Raw genomic sequence first — 26501 nt, 5'->3', positions numbered from 1 at the left:
GAAGAATTGTGACAGGTGATGAAACATGGCTCCATCATTTTTCACCAGAGACGAAGAGGCAATCAATGGAGTGGCATCTTGCAAATTCAACAAAAAAAAACTTCTGCTGGAAAAATTATGGCTATGGTGTTTTTGTTTTTCAGTTCCGAAGGAATTCTGATGCATATGTGACGACACTGAAGAAACTTCAACCTCGACTGAGTCGTGTTCAACCACATCGGCAAAAGCAGGATGTTTTGCTGTTGCACGACAATGCACAGCCACATGTCAGTCAAAAAAACCATGGAAGCCATCACAAAACTCGGATGGACAACACTGAAACACCCGCCTTACAGTCCTGACCTGGCTCCATGTGACTATCATATCTTTGGGAAACTGAAAGACTCTCTCCGTGGAACAAGGTTTGAAGATGGTGACTCCCTTGTGCATGCTGCCAAACAGTGGCTCCAACAGCGTGCTCCAGAATTTTATCGTGCAGTTGAGCAGGATGGAAATTATGTGGAGAAATGAAAATATTGTTCCTAAAGGATGTATCTACACACTGTAAAACTTTCAAACATTTAGAATAAAAGATGGATTAAAAAAAAAAGATAGTGTGCATTTCTTTTGGAGTGACCCTTGTAAAATCAGATTGTATTAAAAAATGCAGCCCACAAGAATATAGGTTCTCTAATAAAGACTTATAACAGACCCAATGAAATGCATTTCATAAACTGTGAAAAACATAAATTGGTAAACAGTTGTATCAACAGTGCAATTTTTTAACTAAAATCTGTGATTGTCTAAGTGTTGTGCTAGTGGGTGACAACCCTTTAGTATATTAAATTCTGAGAAATTTAGAAAAATGACTTAAGAAGAGGGACAGATCAGAAGCTATTGACATTTGTGGAGTCTTGAAGCGAGGCCTGACACTGGCATATTTTAATATGTCTGGGAAAATACTCTGAATTAATTAAGCAAACTAAAAGTATGTAAGTAAGAAAATTTGTTTAGGTAAGTTTTCTCTGTATTGCTTCTCCAGTGTGCTGTTATACATTCACTTTTGAAATGCTTACAGCAACAATGTCACATACTTTTAAAAATTAATTATTAAAAAATTGTCACTCACAAATGTCTTTCATACTGCTTCCATTTGCTTTAATAAATACAGCAACATCTTCTATAGATTCTTGGGGACCTGTCCTATATCTGTACAAGATGTCACAGGACCAAAACTAAATAAATAGATATTAAATAAACATCCACACCTACACCTATACTCTGCAAACCACTGTGAAGTGCATGGCAGGGGATACTTCATTGTACCACTTATCGAGGCTTTTTCCTGTTCCATTTGCATATTCAGCAGATGAAGAATGATTGCTTAAATGCCACTGTGCATGCTATAATTAGTCTAATCTTGTCTTTAAGATTCCCACGGGAGCAGTACATAGGAGGTTCTATTATATTCCTAGTTTCTTCACTTAAAATTTGTTCTTGGAACTAAGTAAGCAGGACTTCACTGGATAGTTGCTATCAATCCTCAGGCATCTGCCAGTGTAGATTTATCAGAACCCCTGTGCTGCTCTCCTGAGGGTCAAACAAAGCTGTGACCATTAGTGCTGCCTTTCTTTGTATATATCCAATATACTCTGTTAGTCGCATTTGCTATAGGATCCACAGACCTGAGAAAATTCTAGGCTGGGTTGTATGATCGATTTGTAAGCAATCTCCTTTACAGACTGATTACATATCCCCAGTATCCTACCAATGAACGAAAGTCTGCCACCTGATTTACCTACAACTGTGAATATATGATCATTCCATTTTATATCCCACCAAGTTGTTATATCCAGGCTTTGAATGAGTTGACTGGTTCTAGCTGTGAGTCACTGTGTTGTAGTCACAGGATTTTACAAATTTGTGTTTAGTGAGGTGAACATTACATTTCTGAACATTTAAAGGAAGATGTCAATCATTGCACCATTTTGAAATCTCATCAAGTTCTAATTGTTTGTGCAGCTTTTATCAGACGGTATTTCATTATAGATAACTTTATCATATGCAAGAAGTCTGAGGTTACCACAAGTATTGTCAGCCAAATAATTAACATACAGCTGAACAGAAAGGATCCCAAGATCCCAACAAACTTTTGAACACATTTTCTGAAAACTGCCTTCAGCAGCTAGTTTGACTGCATGCACAATGGAAATATTTTAGTCCTTGTAGCTACAAACAGGCCTGATCTAATTTGTAGTGTCAGTACAAAGACAGGGATTAGTGATCATGATGCCATCATAGTTATTATGGTTACTAAAGTTAATAAATCAATGAAATGGCTAGCAGAATATTTCTGATATAATGTGTAAATACACAGTTGTTAGCATCCCACTTACACAATGAATCCATATTATTTAGTTCCAGTATGATGGATATTGAGGAATTATGGACAAAGTTTAAATAGATTGTAAACCATGCTCTGGAAAAGTATGTGATGAGTAAGTAGATTAAGGGTACAAAAGACCAACCATGGTTTAATAATCAAATTCAGAAAATGCTGTGGAGGCAAAGACTGTTGCACTCTTGGTTCAAAACAGAATGTGCAAATGACAACAGATAAAAGTTAGCAGAAATTCATGGGACTGTATAAAGATTGATGTACAATGCATTCAACAACTACCACCATTATACCTTAGCAAAAGATCTTCCCAAGAACCTGAGAAAATTGTGATCCTACAAAAAATCGCCAAGTTGGTCTAATGCTTCTACCCAGTAATTCATTGACCAGTCTGGTGTGGCAGTAGAAGATGCAAAAGGAAGGCTGCAGGTTTAAATTTCACATTTACAAAATCATTCACACTGGAGAATCATACAAACATATCATCATTTGATTGTGGAGGCTCCCATATGGATAACATAGTAATATGCATCTCTGGTGCAGAGAAACAGCTGAAAGATTTGAAAACAAATAAGATGCCAGATCTGAATGGAACCCAATTTGGTTTTACAAAGAGTGCTGTACAGCACTGGTTCCTTACTTAGCTGTCATTTATAAAAAGTCTCTTACACAGCAAAAGGTCCCAAGCAACTGCAGAAAAGTGCAGGTGACTTCTGTATATAAGAAATGTAAAAGAATGGACCCACAAAATGATGGACCAATATCCTTAACATTGGTTTGCTATAGAACTCTTGAATACATTCGAATATCATGATGTTCCTTGGGACAAAAAAGCTCCTGTCCATGAATTATCATGGTTTTAGAAAGCATTCCTCATGCCAAACTCAGCTTGCCCTTTTCTCATATGATACTCTGTGAACTACGGAAGAAGAGCAACAGGCAGATTTCATCTTCCTAGATCTCCAAAATGCATTTTACACAGTGTCCCACTGCAGATTGTTAATGAAGCTACAAGCGTACAAAATAGGTTGTCAGGTATGTCAGTGGCTCAAAGACTTCTTAAGTTGCAGCACCTAGTATGTTGTCCTCAACAATGAGTGTTCACCAGAGACAACAGTGTCATCAGGAGTCTCCCAGGGAAGTGTGATAGGACCGCTGTTATTTTCTATATACTTAAAAGATCTTGCAGACAGGGTGAGCAGCAATCTGGGGCTGTTTACTGATAATGCTGTGATGTGCAGGAAGGCATCTTCATTCAGTTACTATAGGAGCATACAAGCTTAGACAAAATTTCTAGTTGGGTGGTGAATAGAAGCTAGTTCTAAACGCAGAAAAATGTAAATTAATGCTGATCAATGAGAACAACACACCTGTAATATTCAAGCACAATATTAGTAGTGTGCTAATTGACACAGTCACATTGATTAAATATCTAGGTGTAATGTGACTTGTGGAGTAGCTGCTGATATAGATGAAACTTTCCTGGTGTATGTGTGAAGCTACTTCTAAATCTGTTGCGAGTCTCCATGTGAGATAACATACTGTGTCCCCACACCAAGAAATCCCCAATCCAGTCACATCTTTTTCTTCATTCCCCATGTAATCATATTTTCATTGATATGTGTTGATTTGGTACTGAGACTAACTAATACATTTTCTCTCTTTGCAAATGTTATTCCATGCAGATATGATTGCAGAACCAGTATTGTCAATTTCAGAATAGATGTGCATACTCCTGAAGTTCTGGTTATTATTTCACAATTTCTCTTTGCATAATACAGTCTATATGAATCAGGTTTTTTTAAAGGGGCATAACTCATCATTTCACTGATTTTCAGTTTTTTCTTGTTTCAGAAACCTTATAGATATGCCTATTGATTAGTTCTAAAAGGCCGTTTCTAATGCCTCACATTGAGGGAGAATCCCAGACCAAAGTTTTTTTTTAAATGGGCGTATGTCACTGACTTCCACCTCTTTAAAAAAATCTGTTGGCAACATTGTAAACAGCTGTTTCAGTTTGCCACTTATTTTCTAACCTGTGATATACAGCCTTTGTTCCATTACAATTAGTTCACATCAAACGATAAAATGAGTGACATTGATGGCATGTGTACTGGTGATTATGCTGACAATTCATGCAAAAGAAAAGGTGGTGCATATCCGTCATTATATAGGTTAAACAAAGTAAAAGCAGCCTGACTCAAGGGTGAAGGTTATGTTAACCACAGAGGCAACATTGTTGAGGCTAAAAAACCTGAATTTTCCAGCAGGTATTCCACTTTGCTTCCATTATTTTGTTCCGTTTTTGTGTTAATGATTTAGCAATACATTATTGTTTCAAAGCTATACTTTATGTTTATAATTAAAACAATTAATAACAATATTACTGTTAGGTAACCAAAGTTCTTTTAAATGGCAGCCTCCATCTTCTTCAGAACAACCATGTACTAGTTGTGTTTACTACTACAATTACTCATTTGTTCCTTTCTTTTTCTTTCTTCTGTTAGATTTACAAGAAAGTGTTTGGACAGTCTGGGAGAAGACAACTGTTTAGATGTGTTTTCAAAATTTTACAATATTCTTAGTAAGAATGCCCAGGATTTGTACCTACAAGGCTTGATTGATGTAGGTGAAGTTAAACAGAGAAGACCAGAGGGTAGAACTAATCCCAAGGTAGTGAAAAGTGCTACTTTCTCTTACCACATTCTTGTAGGAAGTGATCAAACGAAGGTGTGCATGAAAGCTTTTCTTTCAATTTTTTCTGTGAGTAAAAGTGAGTCAGAAGAATCAGAGATTTAAAAATGGCTGGATGTACTCCAGAGATAAAAGAGGTAGAGGTATTACCAGATGTCTTGTACCCGAAATGCATGAGGAGATTCACGATCATATTAAATCTTTGCCATTGTATGAATCGCATTATTCTCAGGACAAAATATGCTACCTGAGCCCTCAGCTATCAATAAAAACAGTGTGGAAACTGTTCATAACAAAATATCCTGAATTCAGAACTGTCTCATATTACACATACTGGAATGATTTTAACAGATTTTTGGCTACAGATTTGGTAGACCTCAAGTAGATGTATGTTGTACCTGCGAAGAACTTAAACAGAAAATTAAAGCCACTCATCTTAATGAGGTTGCTAAAAGGACAGCTACAGCCAAACTATTAATAGATAAACGCAGGAGTAGGAAGTTTTATTCTGCTCTAAAGCATGAATTATCTGTAGAGGGGCAAAAAGAAATCCATGTTTTGTCCATCACAATTGACTACATGCAGAATATAACCCTACCAAATGTTCCAGTTCAGGAGATCTGTTGTAGAATTTTAGAACATGTTTTTTGCTCGAGTATCATGTTGTTTTTGGAAACCCAGAATCTACTATGTAGGAATCAACATGGATTCCGGAAACAGTGATCGTGTGAGACCCAACTCGCTTTATTTGTTCATGAGACCCAGAAAATATTAGATACAGGCTCCCAGGTAGATGCTATTTTTCTTGACTTCCGGAAGGCATTCGATACAGTTCCGCACTGTCGCCTGATAAACAAAGTAAGAGCCTACGGAATATCAGACCAGCTGTGTGGCTGGATTGAAGAGTTTTTAGCAAACAGAACACAGCATGTTGTTATCAATGGAGAGACGTCTACAGACGTTAAAGTAACCTCTGGCATGCCACAGGGGAGTGTTATGGGGCGATTGCTTTTCACAATATATATAAATGACCTAGTAGATAGTGTCGGAAGTTCCATGCGGCTTTTCGCGGATGATGCTGTAGTATACAGAGAAGTTGCAGCATTAGAAAATTGCAGCGAAATGCAGGAAGATCTGCAGCGGATAGGCACTTGGTGCAGGGAGTGGCAACTGACCCTTAACATAGACAAATGTAATGTATTGCGAATACATAGAAAGAAGGATCCTTTATTGTATGATTATATGATAGCGGAACAAACATTGGTAGCAGTTACTTCTGTAAAATATCTGGGAGTATGCGTGCGGAACGATTTGAAGTGGAATGATCATATAAAATTAATTGTTGGTAAGGCGGGTACCAGGTTGAGATTCATTGGGAGAGTCCTTAGAAAATGTAGTCCATCAACAAAGGAGGTGGCTTACAAAACACTCGTTTGACCTATACTAGAGTATTGATCATCAGTGTGGGATCAGTACCAGGTCGGGTTGAGAGAGGAGATAGAGAAGATCTAAAAAAGAGCGGCGCGTTTCGTCACAGGGTTATTTGGTAACCGTGATAGCATTACGGAGATGTTTAACAAACTCAAGTGGCAGACTCTGCAAGAGAGGCGCTCTGCATTGCAGTGTAGCTTGCTCGCCAGGTTTCGAGAGTGTGCATTTCTGGATGAGGTATCAAATATATTGCTACCCCTACTTATACCTCCCGAGGAGATCACGAATGTAAAATTAGAGAGATTAGAGCGCGCATGGAGGCTTTCAGACAGTTGTTCTTCCCGCGAACCATACGCGACTTGAACAGGAAAGGGAGGTAATGACAGTGGCACGTAAAGTGCCCTCCGCCACACACCGTTGGGTGGCTTGCGGAGTATAAATGTAGATGTAGATGTAGATTTAAGACAGCTTACTGTTAGTATATTCTGCATCAGTAACATTAAAGAAAATACATACAATGTAAACATACATTGTATGTTTACCATGAAGGGAATGGCAGAAAATCCCCAGATGAGGTCTATTATTTTTAACAGATTTTATAAAAGAGGTGCCTCTAAATAAAACAGAGTGCCATTTATTTTCAGATAACTATGCAGGCCAAAACAAAACTCAAGACACTTTCTTGATATCTTCTCTACCTTACAGACACAGGTCGATATTAGAAAATACAACAATTTTTCCTTGTGAGAGGTCACAGTATGTTACCTTGTGACCGTGATTTTGGAATCATCACAAAACATCTCATCTACATCTACATGATTACTCTGCAATTCACATTTAAGTGCTTGGCAGAGGGTTCATCGAACCAAAATCATACTATCTCTCTACCATTCCACTCCTGAACAGCGCGCGGGAAAAACAAACACCTAACTAAACCTTTCTGTTCGAGCTCTGATTTCTCTTATTTTATTTTGATGATCATTCCTACCTATGTAGGTTGGGCTCAACAAAATATTTTTGCATTCGGAAGAGAGAGATGGTGACTGAAATTTCGTAAATAGATCTCGCCGCGACGAAAAACGTCTTTGCTTTAATGACTTCCATCCCAACTCGCATATCATATCTACCACACTCTCTCCCCTATTACATGATAGTACAAAATGAGCTGCCTTTTTTTGCACCCTTTTGATGTCCATCAATCCCACCTGATAAGGATCCCACACCGCGCAGCAATATTCTAACAGAGGACGAACGAGTGTAGTGTAAGCTATCTCTTTAGTGGATTTGTTGCATCTTCTAAGTGTCCTGCCAATGAAACGCAACCTTTGGCTTGCCTTCCCCACAATATTATCTATGTGGTCTTTCTAACTGAAGTTGTTCATAATTTTAACACCCAGGTACTTAGTTGAATTGACAGCCTTGAGAATTGTACTATTTATCGAGTAATCGAATTCCAATGGATTTCTTTTGGAACTCATGTGGATCACCTCACACTTTTCATTATTTAGTGTCAACTGCTACCTGCCACACCATACAGCAATCTTTTCTAAATCGCTTTGCAACTGATACTTGTCTTCAGATGACCTTACTAGATGGTAAATTACAGCATCATCTGAAAACAACCTAAGAGAACTGCTCAGATTGTCACCCAGGTCATTTATATAGATCAGGAACAGCATAGGTCCCAGGACGCTTCCCTGGGGAACACCTGATATCACTTCAGTTTTACTCAATGATTTGCCATCTATTACTACGAACTGCGACCTTCCTGACAGGAAATCACGAATCCAGTCGCACAACTGAGATGATACCCCATAGGTCAGAGCTTGATTAGAAGTCGCTTGTGAGGAACGGTGTCAAAAGCTTTCTGGAAATCTAGAAATACAGAATCAACTTGAGATCCCCTGTTGATAGTGGCCATTACTTCGTGCGAATAAAGAGCTAGCTGCGTTGCACAAGAATGATGTTTTCTGAAACCATGCTGATTACGTATCAATAGATCATTCCCTTTGAGGTGATTCATAATGTTTGAATACAGTATGTGCTCCAAAACCCTACTGCAAACCGACGTCAATGATATAGGTCTGTAGTTAGATGGATTACTCCTACTACCCTTCTTAAACACTGGTGCAACCTGCGCAATTTTCCAATCTGTAGGTACAGATCTATCGTTGAGCGAGCGGTTGTATAGGATTGCTAAGTAGGGAGCTATTGTATCAGCGTAATCTGAAGGGAACCTAATCGGTATACAATCAGGACATGAAGACTTGCCTGTATCAAGCGATTTGAGTTGCTTCGCAACCCCTAAGGTATCTACTTCTAAAAAACTCATGCTAGCAGCTTTTCGTGTTTCAAATTCTGGAATATTCCATTCGTCTTCCCTGGTGAAGGAATTTCGGAACACTGCGTTCAGTCGTCGGTAACAGTACCATCGGCACTGCGCATTGAAGGTATTGACTGCGTCTTGCTGCTTGTGTACTTTACATACGACCAGAATTTCTTCAGATTTTCTACCAAATTTCGAGACAATGTTTCGTTGTGGAACCTATTAAAAGCATCTCGCATTGAAGTCCGTGCCAAATTTTATGCGTCTGTAAATTTTAGCCAATCTTCGGGATTTTGTGTTCTTCTGAACTTCGCATGCTTTTTCCATTGCCTCTGCAACAGTGTTTGGACCTGTTTTGTGTACCATGGGGGATCAGTTCCATCTCTTACAAATTTATGGGGTATGAATGTCTCAATTGCTACTATATCTTTGAATTTAAGCCACATCTCGTCTGCATTTGCATAGTCAGTTCGGAAGGAATGAAGATTATCTCTTAGGAAGGCTTCCAGTGACACTTTATCCGCTTTCTTAAATAAAATTATTTTGCGTTTGTTTCTGGTGGATTTGTGGATTTGGGAGAAACAGTATTGAGCCTAGCTACAACGACCTTGTGATCACTAATCCCTGTATCAGTCATGATACTCTCTATTAGCTCTGGATTGTTTGTGGCTAAGAGGTCAAGTGTGTTTTCGCAACCATTTACAATTTGCGTGGGTTCATGGACTAACTGCTCGAAATAATTTTCGGAGAAAGCATTTAGGACAATCTCGGAAGATGTTTTCTGCCTACCACCTGTTTTGAATAAGTATTTTTGCCAACATATCGAGGGAAGGTTGAAGTCCCCACCAACTACAACTGTATGAGTGGGGTATTTATTTGTTACGAGACTCAAATTTTCTCTGAACTGTTCAGCAACTATATCATCGGAGTCTGAGGGTCGGTAGAAGGAGCCAATTATAAACTTAGTTCGGCTGTTAAGTATAACCTCCACCCATACCAATTCGCACGGAGTATCTACTTTGACTTCACTACAAGATAAACCACTACTGACAGACACAAACACTCCACCACCAATTATTCCTAATCTATCTTTCCTGAACACCGTCTGAGACTTCGTAAAAATTTCTGCAGAACTTATTTCAGGCTTTAGCCAGCATTCTGTACCTATAAATTGATAGAATCTATTCAGTGCATGAGGTTGCTCATTATATTATAGAGAGTTCTGTACTAGGAAAATTTGTGGTGAAAGAAGTGGCAACCACAGAAATTCTGGATTTCAAAAGCTGGTGGCCATTGCACTTCAAAAAGTATGCTATCTCTGAAGAGACTAAAAGCAAACCCAGAAATGAAATAATTAAGTTTTCAATTAGTACTCTTTATGACTTTGTCTATTCCCATGAAAGAAAGGGTTACATTAAAGGGTATTCGACAATAAATGGTCTGGTCTGCCACACTTTTTTCATGGCTCTCAATTCAATGACACCTGCTCTGCCATCATCATCATCGTACTTTTCTGGGAAAGTTTCCATCAAAAGAGCAAAGACTGAAGACCTGAAGAAAATCGAACCCTACATTCCTCAAGAGCACAAGTATTTCTACACAGAACTATTTTCTTGGCCAACTGAACCTGAAAATGCCACAGAATAAGAAGAATGTATTTTATGTAATCTAGTTGATGACAGTACTGGTGTTATATCTTTTTTAGTAATTATTGTGATTTGTATCATAAACCATTGCTCTTAATAGTATTTTGTATACCTTTGAAAAATAATTAAACGAAATTAAAAAAAAAAAAAAACAAAGCAAAGTTTGTTTTATTCTGACATGAGTTTTTTAATTTCGTATGTATTTTTTTAAAAGGGCATAAATCAATGAAGTTTGTAGTTCAATTACACATAGCATAATTATCTAAGGTGCAAATCCTTCTCACATAAAGTCAGATATTACTGTACTAATCACATAAAACCACCAAAAAGCGTCTATGTTTCGTAGTTTGGAGTTGACACAGTTTTGTGTGTGTCCTGAAACATTTACTCAGCATGAGATACACCCTTTTAAAAAAAGTCAATTCATATCTCTTTTCATCCTGAAGGCAATCTGATGGCTGCAGTCTCAGGTTTCTTTGCTGAGTTCTTAGTTTTGAATTTAATTAATGATTGAGGAACATTCTTTTATAAAATCAATATAAACTTTTTAAGAAAAATGATGTATTAGAGCTGAAATTGGTTCCATTATATGATTCACTCTAATTTACATGTTGGAAGTTTTCTCTGAATTCATATACTGTATTTTCACTAAGCACTCTCACTTCTTTATTTACATGTTTTTGAATGGCATTTACACTGTAGTAGTTAAATGAGACTAAATACAACTAATAATCTGACAAACTATTTATCACTGGACCAGTATGAATTTGTTTAGCTTCTGCTTGTTCTACAAAAATACTATTTGTCATAGTAATACTATTATGAGCTAACCAAGTAGAGGAATTTATGACTAACATTAACTTGTAAGATACAGTACATTTAGTTTTCAGACAGTTATCTTACTTTACTTTCTTTCATGTTCATAAGAACTCATAAACTATCTCATCTACTTATTCCCTCTATCCCTGCCCCCACACCACCTCCCTGCCCTTCTCCACCAAACCATCATAAATTTTTTTGTAACGAGATTACTTTGCTTCTTCCACTATTCTAGTGCATACTATAAGATAGAAAAAAATAGTTATTTCTTTACTCTTAATGTTATGTAAAATATTAAGTGGGTAAACAGATATTTCAGTTTCCACTCCGAAATCAATATTTTCTGGAAACAAAAAATCCCAAATAATACATGTGATTCCTGCAATTGGGAGAGTGCCTGTCAAATTTACTACATTGAGTGAATCAGTATTAATGTAAAATGTACACCAATGCAAATTTTGTTAAGTATAGAAAGTATAAGGTAATCCTAGCATGTCGCTAATAATGCTGACGAGGGAACTAATTTTGTGTTGAATGAATAAATGCTCACAATAACCACCCAACAACATTACAGGTTATCATTTGTCCTTCATTTTGGATAATGACTCTTTATAGAAATTGTAAATAGTTTATGCAGATTTTTAATGTTTCTGTTTGAAATCTGGTAAATGGACAAATCAAAATAATTCAAAAGGATAATTTATGGATTTCAGTTAATTATGGGATCACAAATTTAGCATTGGAGGGTAAAAATCGTAGAGGGAGACCAAGAGATGAATACACTAAGCAGATTCAGAAGGATATAGGTTGCTGTAAGTACTGGGAGATGAAGAAGCTTGTACAGGATAGAGTAGCCTGGAGAGCTGCATCAAACCAGTCTCAGGACTGAAGACCACAACAACAACAATGTGGTCATTATAACTGAGAATATAAAAAAATCATAAAACCGTTCACCAACATAATCTGTAAATTTTCTCAATGAATCATGCATCATGATTTAGAACACACAAGTCTTAACTGATGAAGTTTTAAATTTTGCGGTACCCAGTCATTCTAAACATGAAAAACAAACCAAATGTGTTCCTTCAAAGATTAAAATATACTGCAATAATACTAATCTATGGAAGTCAAACCAAGGAGCTGATATCAAACTATTGGGTCATTTCTCAACAGCCTGTTTTTTTCCTGCTTGTTGGATTTATTATAATTCCAGTCAAAATTCTTCCTCACTCCTGTACAACTTGCTTTAGTAGAGATTATTCTATTGTCAGACTTATTAGTGGAATTCCACATGATATAAATTGTATCAGGTGCCTAGGTATTTGTGTCACCATGATGGAGGCATTTGAATAATACCATAACACATTAATGGAAAAACTACCACACTTTGCCATGGAGGACCTACATCTTCCTTTATTAGATTTTTGTTCATGATACTAGTATCCTAATGAAGCACTCTAACACCAAATATGTTGCTTTCCAGTATCTTTCCTTTCAAAAGTTTTTCCTGTCACCTAGCAACAAAATTCATAAGGTCTTAACCCTTTATTACCTGGGTGTCAGTTGTTTCTATGTTAATCAATATTACAAATGGTACCAAATCACCATAAAAATAAATGACTTACCTCACCCTATGCTGCCGATAGCCAATGTGCCGAGAAGAACAAGCACTGCTGTTAACACTTGGCCTCCACTAGCTTGCACACCAGATGCTGTGCTCTGTTCAGCTTTTGCTTTAAATTTGTCAACAACTTGCAGTTGATGGCCATATTTATTCAACAGCTCCAAAATAATACCATTTGTCCAGCCAAAACCAAGCTGTACACGATACTCTCCACCTCCACCCCCAACACCAATGAGGGTGGCATCATACTGTGAAATAGCACAAAATAGACATTTTTTAGTAAAAGGTAAATACAGTAGAAAAAAGTACATATCATATAGTTAAATCTTGGTGTCCTGTAATGATAGTTCCAAGCCCATCTTAAGTTTGCAGATGAAGTAATAGATGTTATAACACTACAGTTGAATAGCATTTCCATGTGTTCCTTTATGAATACTGTTAATCAAGATCTATTTTAAAAGAAGCTATCCTGGTGATGTCATATTACAGGACACTAATTAATGGCATTTTCATGTTGATTTCTACTACATACTTATCAAGCTCTTCTGACCTGTAATAACATGAAATAAATGTGATACAAGTGTCCAGCATTTAATATAAAATCTGTAGTGTCGTGTACGACTTACACACACTGTACATAGGAATGGAGGAGAGAAAAGGTGGGCTTAGGGGTGAAGCAAAGGAACCAGAAAAGAGTAGTGGGTTGGAGTGCAATAACTGGAGTGGAGTGGAGTGGAATGGGGGATCAAAGTAGATGGGGGGAAGGGGGGGGGGAGGTAGAGTAGGGATGGCCTGGGTGTTTAGGGAAGGGAAGCCAGGGATGTAGAAGAAAAAATAAGAGAAGAAATTTTAGTATTGTAGTAGATATTGTGTAAGTACACTGTCTCTGTACACTTTCTTCACCCAAGAATTCTTGGAAAAATGTCTTAACATGTTAAAACAGTATAAAAACATTCCCAATTATGAAAAAGAAGTTAAAAAGGAAAAGAGTAGTGGGTTGGAGTGTAATAACTGGAGTGGAGTGGAGTGGAATGGGGGATCAAAGTAGAAGGGGGGGAAGGGGGGGGGAGGTAGAGTAGGGATGGCCTGGGTGTTTAGGGAAGGGAAGCCAGGGATGTAGAAGAAAAAAGAAGAGAAGAAATTTTAGTATTGTAGTAGATATTGTGTAAGTACACTGTCTCTGTACACTTTCTTCACCCAAGAATTCTTGGAAAAATGTCTTAACATGTTAAAAAAGTATAAAAACATTCCCAATTATGAAAAAGAAGTTAAAAAGGAAGATTACTTTTTCTGTGGTAAACAAGAAAGAAGAGATGAGATAACACACGAAGAATAGCTTCTGCATGTTGTAGTGACAATATGTGTGCAACATAGTGAAATTACCCAGATATTTAATGTAAATAATGTAATTGGAACTCTTAAGAGTTTAGACATCCTAGATCTCACATTACAATGAAATTGTTTGTCAATCTGTTTACAAATGATCAAATAACTATTATGTGAACATAAACATGACCTATTGCCTAGCTAAAAAATGAAAATGAAATAATCTCTCATTGTAAATTCAGAATTTGTGAACATTTAAGAAATTTCTGTTGAGTGTAGATTTTTTGAACTATTATGCATAAGATATTCTTTGATGTTTTCAAACCAATACATGTACTACATATAATACCATTGGTCAACGATGGTATAATGAGTATTTGTGCTTTTTAACATTTGACACCGAAGAAGGACACTGTCTAAAAGCTCTTTTCTTTTCAGTCTTGCTTATGTTCCAATATTGCTCAAACCTGAATTATATTGTGACTGGTTGTGTTTACACACTAAATTATTTGTATTCCAACCATGACCTTCCAGTATCATATTGATGTGAAATATCAGATGTTTACAAACAACAGCATGAGAAAAAGAAGGCCATTTCCCACACACAGGAAGTACTGAACAGTAGACAGGCATCAAAATGGGACAATCAGAATTATAGATCTGCTTGTGAATGACACACACACACACACACACACACACACACACACACACACACACACACACACAGAGAGAGAGAGAGAGAGAGAGAGAGAGAGAGAGAGAGAGAGAGAGAGAAAGAGAGAGAGACAGAGAGAGAGAGAGAGAGAGAGAGAGAGAGAGAGAGAGAGAAATAAGGTGGTGTGGACACATGGAAAAATATTATTGCAAGAAATACAGGCACAAGTAAACTTGGAGTGCAAGCAATAACATCAATAACTGACTAGTTTCTAGCTAACAAAAATTATTGAAGAATTATACTAGGATAATGATGTATTGGAATCATGAAATGCAGCTCTATCTAGTGGAAACTTAAGTTGAATTTTAAATAAGACTCTGAGAAACTGATCTTTAAGGAGAGAAATGAGGAACTGAATCAAATTTTGTCAGAAGGAAAAGATCCAACTGGAAATTTTTATCATCTAAAACATCAACAGATAAGATGGACAGTGATACACAGGTAAGAATAACAAAAAGGTTTGTATCTTGTACCATGTATCTGTGTGCTCTGAAGAAAAACAATCATGTAAATCAATGCTGAACCGTTACAGTGTTTACTGTAGTTTCTGCATGTTCTACTAGTATCTTTGTATGGTATCACACACTCCAGTGGCTACGCATTCCAGAAAGACATTCATTCTTCAGAATTTCATTACAGGTAGAACATTTCCTGATTAGCTAATAATTAAAACCAGTCATGCCAATAAAGAATCATGCAACAATAGTTGCTGTTTAATTATTGTAACACAAAATCACTTGTAGTTAGCAGGTAGCCAGAAGTATTAAATATCTTAAAGTACTGAAGAAAAGGAAGAAAATAGGGGTCTTCTGAGAACACGGAAATCATAAGCTGGTATGTCAAAGTTGTAATGTGATTTGAATTTTGTGATGAAAGGTACAAGTACTGAGGTAAGAAATACTTTTAAAAAGTGTATAAATGAAGATATGTCTTTGTTTTTAAATTAATGGAAATTCTTACCTTTTCATACATACATTTTGTGCTATTGAAAGCAATGAAGTTTGATCTGACCCACATGTCTGCTATTTCAAGTGCCAGACCTTGAGCCCATTCATCATCAGTCTGATCAAGGCCATAGATCATTATGTACTGCAATGGAGGCCATGCGTTGGGATAGTCCCACTGTTCACCTGAATGTTCAAGTGAGGTTGGTATACCTCCTCGACTACTCATTACCTGGCTCTTCTCTAAATATTTCAGGATTTTTCCAATTTTTGTATGATCATTTTTATCATAGCAGCCTGTCCATAATGGTGAAATATTGCTTGGATAAAAATAATCACGTTTAATATCATTTAACATATCATAATCAAGCCAGGCACCAACTTCATCATGCCACAGGACAGCAGTTACAGCCTCTTTCCATTTTTCTGCTATATCTCTGTAGTATTCAGCTTTGGTTGGATTGCCAAGCATTCGCCAGAAGTCCTCCAAAATTTTTGCATTCCAGTAAATAAAGGCATTTAGATCAACTGGAATGATCTGCCGTGTTTTTAGCAGTGTCAGGTTCCCTAAAAAATAAAATGGACTGTAGTTATCATGTGTGCTTCTTGTGCAGCTCAGTAACAAAAGCATCAATTTCAATTTATTCATCCACTTTTGAGCATTGCATGTGCTGTCAATGTCATAACAAGTTGAACAAAACTAAATAATACAAGGTAGATACCAATAAAATAGAGTGGTTAAGATTAAAACATAAGGCCCTTTTTCATGCAATAAATTAATTCCTCAATTCTATGGAACATTTTTCACTGAGCCAATTCAGTATGAGATTATTTAGAGTCTTTGGTTAGAGTGTGCTTGTGATGTTAGTGTATTAAATAGTTTAATTCCTTGCCCTGAACAATTATTTTGTGTTATTCAAAACCCAGTAATGGTTGGTCAGTCATTTGTTAATTGTAAATATTGTATTTTGATGTAATATCTGGTGTATTTATTATTCTATTGCTTTCCTACTGTGCACAGTAGACATCTGAGTACAAATAATGTGGGACTTATTATAAAAAGTGACCTGCAGAATACATTGTTATTGAAAACACCTAAAAAAATTCAAAATTTTTAAGAAGGTAGCACAAGCCAAGCAAACAGCAAATGACAACTATGTGCCAAAATCCCCAAACAAAGCAAAGACACTGTAGAGCATCATGAGAAATGAAACAGATCAACTGTCTTCTGAACATAAAAACACTGCTTTGATCCACAACATCTCTAGAGTCATAATTCACAAAAAGTTGCAAATATAAGGGGCATTCAAAAAGAAATGACCTGGAGGCATAATTACAGAAACCAGTACCTTTATGTTAGAAGTATTGACCCTGGCTGTTGAGACATTTGTCCCACTGTGACACAAGGTGGTGAATGGTTGTCTCATAAAATTCCCAGGTCTGTGATGCTAACTGATTCTGCACTTACAACTGGACGTCATTGTCCAAGGTGAGTCGTTTGCCCCTCAGAGCCTTTTTAAGGGGAACAAAAATGGCATAATCACAGGGAGAGAGGTCTGGACGGTATGGAGGGTGGTCGAGAACCTATCATTTGAATTTCTGCAGGAGTGCCGTGACTGTGTTGGCCATATGAGGCTTTGCATTTTCATGGAGCAGAATGACCCCACGGGTGAGATTGCCTGGTCGTTTGATTCGATCGCTTGGTGAAGGGTGGTTGAGGTTTGCGAGTAATGCTGGGCATTCACTGCTGTCCCATGCCGCAGGAAGTGAATCAGAAGGGGGCCATTTTGGTCAAAGAAGAATGTCAGCATAACCTTTCCTGCACTCATGTGGATGGTCTTGGCTTTTTTTTTTTGGTGGTGGTGACCCTGGATGCTTCCACTGGAGACTTTGTCATTCTGATTCTGGTTTGAAGTGATGACACCATGACTCATCTCCAGCCATCACTCATGCCAGGAATGCGTCCCCTTCCCAAACATACCACTGCAGATGAGCAAGACAGTGGTCCATTTGATATGCTTCCTGGTGTGGTTGAAGACTGTGAGACACCCACTGGGCACACACTTTGCTCATGTGCAGTCGTTCCTTCATGATGGTGTGAACATTTCCAATGCTCAATCTGACCAAGGCGGCTTTGGCTTTTACTGTCACTCGACAGTCTTGGGTAATGAGGGCATCCACCAGCTAGACAATGTCATTGGTAATGCAGTGTGGTGCTCCAGACCCTGCATCATGGGCTAATGACACCCGCCCTTCCATGAAGTGTTAGTGCCACACCTTGACCTTTGCAACGGACATGCAGTGTTAGCCGTATGATTTTGACATTCATTGATGAATGTCCGTTCCTCCTACTCCTTCCACTCTCAGGAAACAAACAACACCTCTTTGCTCTTCATTTGACACCTCCATGTCACTTTTGTAATAATACTGGCAACACTGACCAATTGATGCATGCTGTTGCTAGCTCTGTAGTCATGTGATGTGCACACGTGCCCTCTAGCGACTGCAAATTTTCACACTCTGGTTGGAACCACACCTCATTACACATGCCACAATATTACCCTCCTGTCACTGGTTTGTGCATTCCAGACTCCAGCTTGTTTCTTTTTGAACGCCCCTTACATATTCAACAACTACTATGGAAGCATGGTAAAGAAACTATTTCAAAGCACCAATAAACCCACACAAAATAGACAAAACAAAGAAATTGTAGACTCTATATTCTTTTGGGTAAGTACTGCTGATGAAATAATAGTAAGTGCAAAGAACCTCAAAAACAAACTCATCTGGAATTGATGACATTCCAGATTTTATCATTAACAACTGCATAAGTAAAGTAGCTGTCCCACTCTCTCATGTGTGCAATTCATTGTTGATGAGATGTACATATCCTAATTACATGAAAGTGGAAAAAGTCATTCCAGTCTTTAAGAAAGGTGAAAAAATAATGTGGTAAATTACGGACCCACATCATTGTTACCTGTGTTTGGTAAACTTCTGGAAAGATTAATTTATCAAAGATTAATTAATTTTTTGGAAAGGTCAGATGCTTGGCATGGTTTCAGGAGAAATAAATCCATGAGCACACACACTCCACTTACTATGCACAGTTTCATAGTGCAGTGCAATACAGTACCATATTCTGGGGTGACTCCACATATAGCTCCCAAGCAACTGGTCTAATACCACATGTCGATACCTACCAAGAAATTTTTCACACAAGAAGAATACACCAAAAGTAATGCACCATCAATATGTTAGCTGCTAAGGTGTACTGTAAGTATTTAAAAATCCTAAAGGTACTCAGTTTTGTCACATGAATAACTACTTATAACAATGGTTTGTACAGCCTCTCCTGCCTAGCGCATGATCCAGTGAATAAGTAACAACAGCCGTGACAAGAGAACATAGTGCTACACAGTGTGAAGTCCAAAGTACACAGACAACAAATTGTTAATTTTTGAATAACTTGCAGCTCATATTGACAGCTAAACTGTTGGAGATGTAATAATTACACAAGTGACTGGCAGACTGGGCTGCAAGATGTTCAGTATTTTGCCAAACTGTTAGGCATTTCAGCCCCTTGATCAATGTTTGGTACTGGAGTGTGAGTGGTTCAATAATTTTAGAATTCCATTCACATCACTAATTTAGACAGCTTATACAAAGAGATCCATATACTAAATAAAACTTTGGAACAATTACAAAGTCATGCTTCTATGTCCACAAATTCTTTAAATGTGAACATTTTTAGGTTAGGCTTTACTGTGACTGTTACTGACATTAAATAACAAATTCACTGTTACCAGTCACCGTTTTATTTTTATTTATTTCCACGATGTGTTTTGAAGGTTTAAACCTCCATCGTCGGGCGGATTTACATTAGTTAGTATTACATTCGTGTGTGTGTTGTGCTACGATTTTTGGAGGAACTTGTGGCACTGCCTAGTGGAGAAACAAGACACTATTTCAGAATATGGTTTAGGATTACTTTTGACAAAAAAATTAACTGATATCTAATGGCAAACATTAAATAAGTAAACTAGAGTACCTCCAGTGGTCACAGGTTCCTTTTGCTGTCATAACACATCACATGTATACTGCCACATACAAATGTGTTATGACAGCAAAAGGAACCTGTGACCACTGGAGGTACTCTAGTTTACTTATTTAATGTTTGCCATTAGATATCAGTTAATTGTTTGTCAAAAGTAATCCTAAACCATATTCTGAAATAGTGTCTTGTTTCTCCACTAGGCAGTGCCACAAGTTCCTCCAAAAATCGTAGCACAACACACACACAAATGTAATACTAACTAATGTAAATCCACCCGATGATGGAGGTTTAAATCTTCGAAACGTGTCGTGGAAATAAATAAAAATAAAATGGTGACTGGTAACAGTGAACTTGTTGTTTCATTTAATGCCCACAAATTCGTTTTCCTGGAAAACTATTTTAAATTGAGAAGAAACGTCCAACATTAAAGAAAAATTATTAAAAGAATAATGGCAGTTCCATGCAGAAAGGCAGTTCCATGCAGAAAAGCCTGTGCTGAAAGAGTCTTCAGTTATCTGAATTATTTATGGTCTAATACTAGACACAAATTGGGTGTTGATATGGTGAAAGCAGAATTATGCTGTCTTTGTAATGCAATGACTTTTAATAACAAATTAAAGGTAACAAAAATTGGTTGGAAGCTGTAACTAGCAATAACAAACATAACTTATAATGTTTACTAGCTTTTTTTATTGCGTCCATCCTCAGTCCTCAGTTCAGCAAATCCTTTCACTAGGTAATTTTTGGTAATTTTGTCACTTTAATCTGACAATTCTACTGACAAAGGAAACAAAATCAATGCAGTTTATTATGTTACATTACAGATGACTTCCTTCAGCCAGTAATTTAACTTCCTGACATGATATACTTCATAAAAATTCCTGTATCACAGTTCTTATGATAATTTTTGAATAATGTATATTTTACCAAAAATGAAACACCTAATTGTTTATTTCCTAAAGTTGGCACAAAAATGTGAAGAGAGTACTGAAAAAAAAAAAAAATTTTTCCTTACCCAAGGCACACCTGATAAAAGAAAAATTAATGCCTTCAGACACTTCACAGAAATTGTTTTATTTAGACAGAATGGGGGTGGAGTAAGATACGATCATGCCTATTGTTCTGCATACTGTGCTGCATACAAGGTATACTCAGTCAAATTTGTAAAATGTGATGATACAAACTGACAATGCACAAATTACTGAAGTTTAGCAATACTGTTATGCTGGTAAATGCGAAATGACAAAGCTCTATCAGAAATAATATTGCTTGACAATGTTCTGAAAAATACTTTACATTATTGAAAACTTTCTTTATTGAGGTGCTGAATCACACCATTAATTCTGGGTGGAATCCAAATTATATTAACAGTCTTTTTGTCCTGCTCCTAAACAGAAGAGTGTCAAGAGAAGAGTGTCATCATGTCCAAGTCAAGAGTCCAACAAAACCAATGAATTATTTTCTACAACTAATAAGAGGACATTTGGGATGTAGTAATGAAAATTATTCCCTCCCCTCTTTGCAGATTTTGATGTGTTAATTACAAATTTTTGCAACTACACAGGCATTTTTTTTAAATTTTTGATCCAAATTTGCACCGAGGATCCCAAAAATAGACATAAAGCAGCAGAAAGAATAATCTACTCATCTCTATCACTGGAACTGCTGTATATGCATATGTCATAGCACTCATTGTCTGCAGAAGTGACTCTGTCTTTTTCCACTGAATACAATAGAGCACAGTTTGCATCAGCTCTTGCATGAAACCTGACTGAATGGCTTTATACAAAGTGTTTTAGGGCATAACAAGAAGCCACGAACTTCTCTATGCATTACCTGTTAATGACGTCTCCTCTACATGTTTACTTGAATTAAACTTCATAACTTTGTGTCTTCTTTTTGCATATAACTTTCCAAATCTGATTAACAAGGTCAAAGGAATCTGAAAATCAATGATGTTTATCTCATTTGCAATTCAGAGGGCTTAGTCATGTAGATTTCCCTTGGTAATTGTACATTGGGTCTCACAGGCAGTTCTACATCTTTTGGATAGTTTTTCTTTCATGAGTCTCATTATGGCATGCATTTTTTACTACGTGTAAATCTTTCCAGACAGCTTAACTTTAATTCTTTTCCCTCTCCTTCAATTAACCAAACAATTTACAGCCTTTTCTTTGTCACTGAAAGCTATTACTTTCCATGTTTTCTTTGGGCTACAAAGGCGCTGTATTTTTGCTATTAACTTTAACTAACACAACAATCATTGTTCAAACCTAAATTTACAGAATTTTCAGAGTTACTTCCTCTTTCTTCCAATGTTTCCAGAATTTCTAATGAAATTTCAATATCATTTCAATGAATTCAAAGAAATTACCTAATAAATAAGACATATGTAGGCCTTCAAAAGAATTAGGTGATTTCAATTGCATAGCACATTCTTCTTATTCTATCTTTATGAGACTGAAAACAATAATTGGATACAACATTACTGTGAAACTCTGTAACCCGCATAAAGGCAGATGTTATTAGCAAGAAAATTAATTCAGTTTTACCTCCATTGTTAACACTTAACAGTACTGCAAAGGCAGCTGTTGATTATTATGGTTATTGAAGATGTTTTTAGATTAATGCAAATAGGAACTGCAAACAACTGTGTCAATGAAACTATCAATGGAAACTGACAATTGCTTTACGAATTGCAATCCTGTTGTGCCACGTTATCTGTTTACTGATGTGCTGTCAATCAAGGAAATGTGGCTGCCATGTTGTGCATGCACTGTCTGCTACATCTACTGTGTGAGTGTACATATCTCCAGTTGCCTGGTGAGCTATAAATTTGGCAATTTTCAACATTTTGTAAAAAAATACTTGCAGTATGTCTTAGCAGCTAAAATATCAATATTATGTTTCTTTTGGTGTATTCTTCCTGTATTAAAAGCTTCAGGGCAGGTTTCAAAATGTCAGACTGGACCAATACCTTATCAGATATTCTCCTCACCCAATAAGAGAGCTGTGAGAGTAATGAACAGGACAAAAATTACTGACGGCTGCAGACCTCTCTTCTGCCCTTTGGAAGTCTCTACATAATAGAGATGTGTAAGTTTGTAAAACATAATACTGCAAAATACAGCAATAATGTGAATGTCCATGATCATGGTACCAATCAGAAAATGAGACATCATGTCCAAAAAATGTGTACTTCTGCCTCTAAAAAAATCACCATTTAACCAAGACATACAACAGTCTGTCATCAGAAATAACAAAACAGTAAGTGCCTATCTTTGTTTCAAGAAACTAAAAACCTAAAAGTTTTCTTGTTTGATCATTGCTTTTACACTGTATCGAAATTTTTGGTCCATATGCACAGAAAAATATAAGACTAATTGCAAGAATGAGTTTTGTAAAAGGAATGAAAACTAATGTAAATTATGTGCAAAAAAATCATGTTTTGTAAATTTTCATCACATCACTTCATGTCATCAAATCATCACACCATACTACAAATTGTCCAATACGAAATGTATGTTTTGTGCATCACCATGAGCATGTTTTGTACAAAACTGATGAGAGAACAAATAAATAGTAACATTTCTCTTGTACATAAAAAAGTCCCACAGAAGAGCTACCCCCATAATAATATGTAGTATGTTATATGTCTGTGTAAAACTCTATGAACAGAACTAAGAAATAGTTTTGCACACATATGTAAATGAAGTTATAAGTGGCTTCTGTACAGTGGTTCTTTCTTCAGTTAGTGTATAAGTGTATTCCTAGAAGTTTAAAAGACATATAGTATGTGTTAGAATTAAATAAACTACACATCATACATCATCTGCAAACTAATATTTGCTATTATAATGTTATTTTTGATCTTTTCTACCAGGGTAATTCCCAGAGGTAACATATGTGGATTTAGCAATATGAAGGATCTACAAATAAATTAAAAACAAATTAAATTAAATTACAAAGGTCTAACCACTTGCCCTTGGGATAAAACTCCTGAAATATTCAGAAATGCAGAGCTCTTGACATTAAACTATGCCATTTTTTTCTTATCACAAAACCATGATCCATACTATAACACCACAACTTGTCTGTTAGAATTTTATCACTCTGAGATTAGACTGTCTTATTTGGAACAATCAACAGGCATCATCACATAATTTTGACCATAAGATAATAACCTTTCTTTTATAGAAGATCAACTATCATAATGTTTAAACATGCTGGTAAAAAACAACCCAGATTAATTCAATTTATCAGCCTGCAAAGTGCTTGTACCATAATGTCCACTTTTGTTTGATAACATAACTTGATAGACCATTCAAATCATCTGATTTTTAGTTGCTCACATTCCTGTGACTACTGCTGTTTCAGTGGAAGTAATTTTGATCCACTTAAATGTAAATATTTCATTTTTGATGTTCTGTTGAAAGATCTTAGTGTTTTCATAATGCCTTTTAATATCATACTGAAGTTATTATTTCCACTTTTTGTAGATATATTGCTACAATATAATTCATGAAGAAGTAATTCACACCAACTAATGTCATAATAACAGTATAGTAAGTGGATTTTTAATCTCATACAACACTGGACTCGCATTCGGGAGGACGACGGTTCAATCCCGCGTCTGGCCATCCTGATTTAGGTTTTCCGTGATTTCCTTAAATCACTCCAGGCAAATGCCGGGATGGTTCCTCTGAAAGGGCACGGCCGACTTCCTTCCCCATCCTTCCCTAATCCGATGAGACCGATGACCACGCTGTCTGGTCTCCTTCCCCAAACAACCAAACCAAACCAACCAATCTCATACAGTCCCACCTTAATAATATTTCAGACAAATTTGTATTGAGATTGTCATCTTTTTGTCAGTTGCCACTTTTTTCCGTACAAATCATGCACCATTTGCCACTACGTCATGTCTCACGATTTTTTATTCATATATTTTCTTTAACTGAAGTTAATGAATTCTACATGCTTCAGTATCCTATGAGCTGCCAAAAAAATCATATTCTTTGAAATTCAGGTAAAAATCGCTTACATATACTACCATTATGAGTACTGTTTGGATTTTACCCACGTATTTTTAACATATCAGAACAGCAGTTATTGAATGTGTCACGAACAATGTTCACAAATTTTTCAAAAGATTCATCAGTATTTTGTAGAGAAATGTGTATGTACACACAGGTGTTCTAAATACCTGAAAAAAATTGTTGCAAATGTCTATTGGCTCTGCTTTCTATCTATAAATATACCCCACAAAATAAATCTCAAAATATATATAAGTTACAAACTCACTTTTCTCACATATATGTACAAATACAAACATGCAGGATATACTGATACTTAACTAACAACATAACTGCTCAATGATTAATTTATCAATAAACCTAGACAAATCTGCAGCAGCTGCACAGTTTCTTATTTATAACTAATCATTTTTTACCTCTACATTCCTTTTCACTCGTTGAATTGACTACACTATTGGGGGGGAGGGTATCTCCTTGGACTTGCTCCGCTTCCCGCTGTACTCTATGTGCGGGGGGGCAGAGAACTATATTCTCTAAAACTGGTGCAGAAAAATTGATCTGATAATATTTACAACCATCTAAAGAGAAACAAACTGCAATGAATTAGGTACATAAAATTGAACAAATAGTAATTACTAAATAATCTGACAGAAAAAACAGGGAAATATACTGATAAATTAAAAGTACATTATCTTAGACAAACATAGAGAAGAAAAGTTTATGAACATGTCACAAAAAATGAAAATGTATGCCACACTGAGAGTCAAACCCAGATCTCCTAGTTCTTGTTAACAGTCACTTTAAGCATTGAGGTCATCCAATTATATCTCCAGTACCAGCTCAAAAATTTCATATCACTAATATTTTCCTCCTACTTTTCATTTATCATGACATATTCACTAAACAGGATGTTCATCATTTATGAATGAATTTCAATGATTTACAGTGCTTGACAGAGAAAGTGAAGTACCCAGAAGGGAGGAAGAAGTGAAGTGAAACTTTGCTGGTTAGGAGGGCATGTGATCTTACTGCAATGCAAATTTGAGTCAAATATATAAAGAACTTGGCAATGTGAACCCACTTATTGCTCCCTGTCTGGCCTGGATGCGAGCACTGATTCAGCTGGAAAGGGTGTCATGAAGCCATTGCATTCTCTCCTAAGGGAAGCTGGCCCACGACTGTTGTAACTGGACCTTTTTTATCCTGGATATTGGCACTGGGATGGTCCGAACTGGTCCCACACATGTTCTATTCGGGATAATTTTGGGGGATCGTGTTGGCCACAGAAGTACCTCAACATTATGCACACAGTTGATAGAGACATGTGCATATGAGCATTGTCCGATTGAAAAGTGGCACCATGGTACTGTTGCATGAGAGGTAATACATGAGAACACAGGATGTCCATAACATACTGTTGTGCCAGCAGAATTGCCTTTGTCACTACCAGCCATGACTTTAAATCATACCCAACAGCTCCTCACACTGTAATGCTGGGAGTAACAC

At 36.6% G+C, this 26501-nt stretch overlaps 1 protein-coding gene across 3 annotated transcripts in view; it reads right to left on the bottom strand.

Annotated features, from left to right (window-relative positions):
- LOC124556695 (trehalase-like) overlaps window positions 1-26501 on the bottom strand; it is a 244806-nt gene that overhangs the window by 85048 nt on the left and 133257 nt on the right. For 2 of the 3 annotated variants that reach the window (XR_006968663.1, XM_047130671.1), the window contains exons 4-5: window positions 15919-16469; window positions 12919-13165 (exon numbers count right to left, since the gene is read on the bottom strand). Coding sequence is in view for 2 of the 3 variants with exons in the window: in XM_047130671.1 (XP_046986627.1) it covers window positions 12920-13165; window positions 15919-16469 (797 nt within the window). In the remaining variant the exon portion in view is untranslated. The remainder of the gene's footprint in view (window positions 1-12918; window positions 13166-15918; window positions 16470-26501) is intronic. The other variant, XM_047130670.1, reaches the window with a different exon arrangement.

The sequence above is a fragment of the Schistocerca americana genome, chromosome X (genome assembly GCF_021461395.2).
Source record: "Schistocerca americana isolate TAMUIC-IGC-003095 chromosome X, iqSchAmer2.1, whole genome shotgun sequence".
NCBI lineage: Eukaryota > Metazoa > Arthropoda > Insecta > Orthoptera > Acrididae > Schistocerca > Schistocerca americana.
Note: the sequence above shows the minus strand (reverse complement) of the source record. Positions and strands in the feature narration are given on the sequence as shown.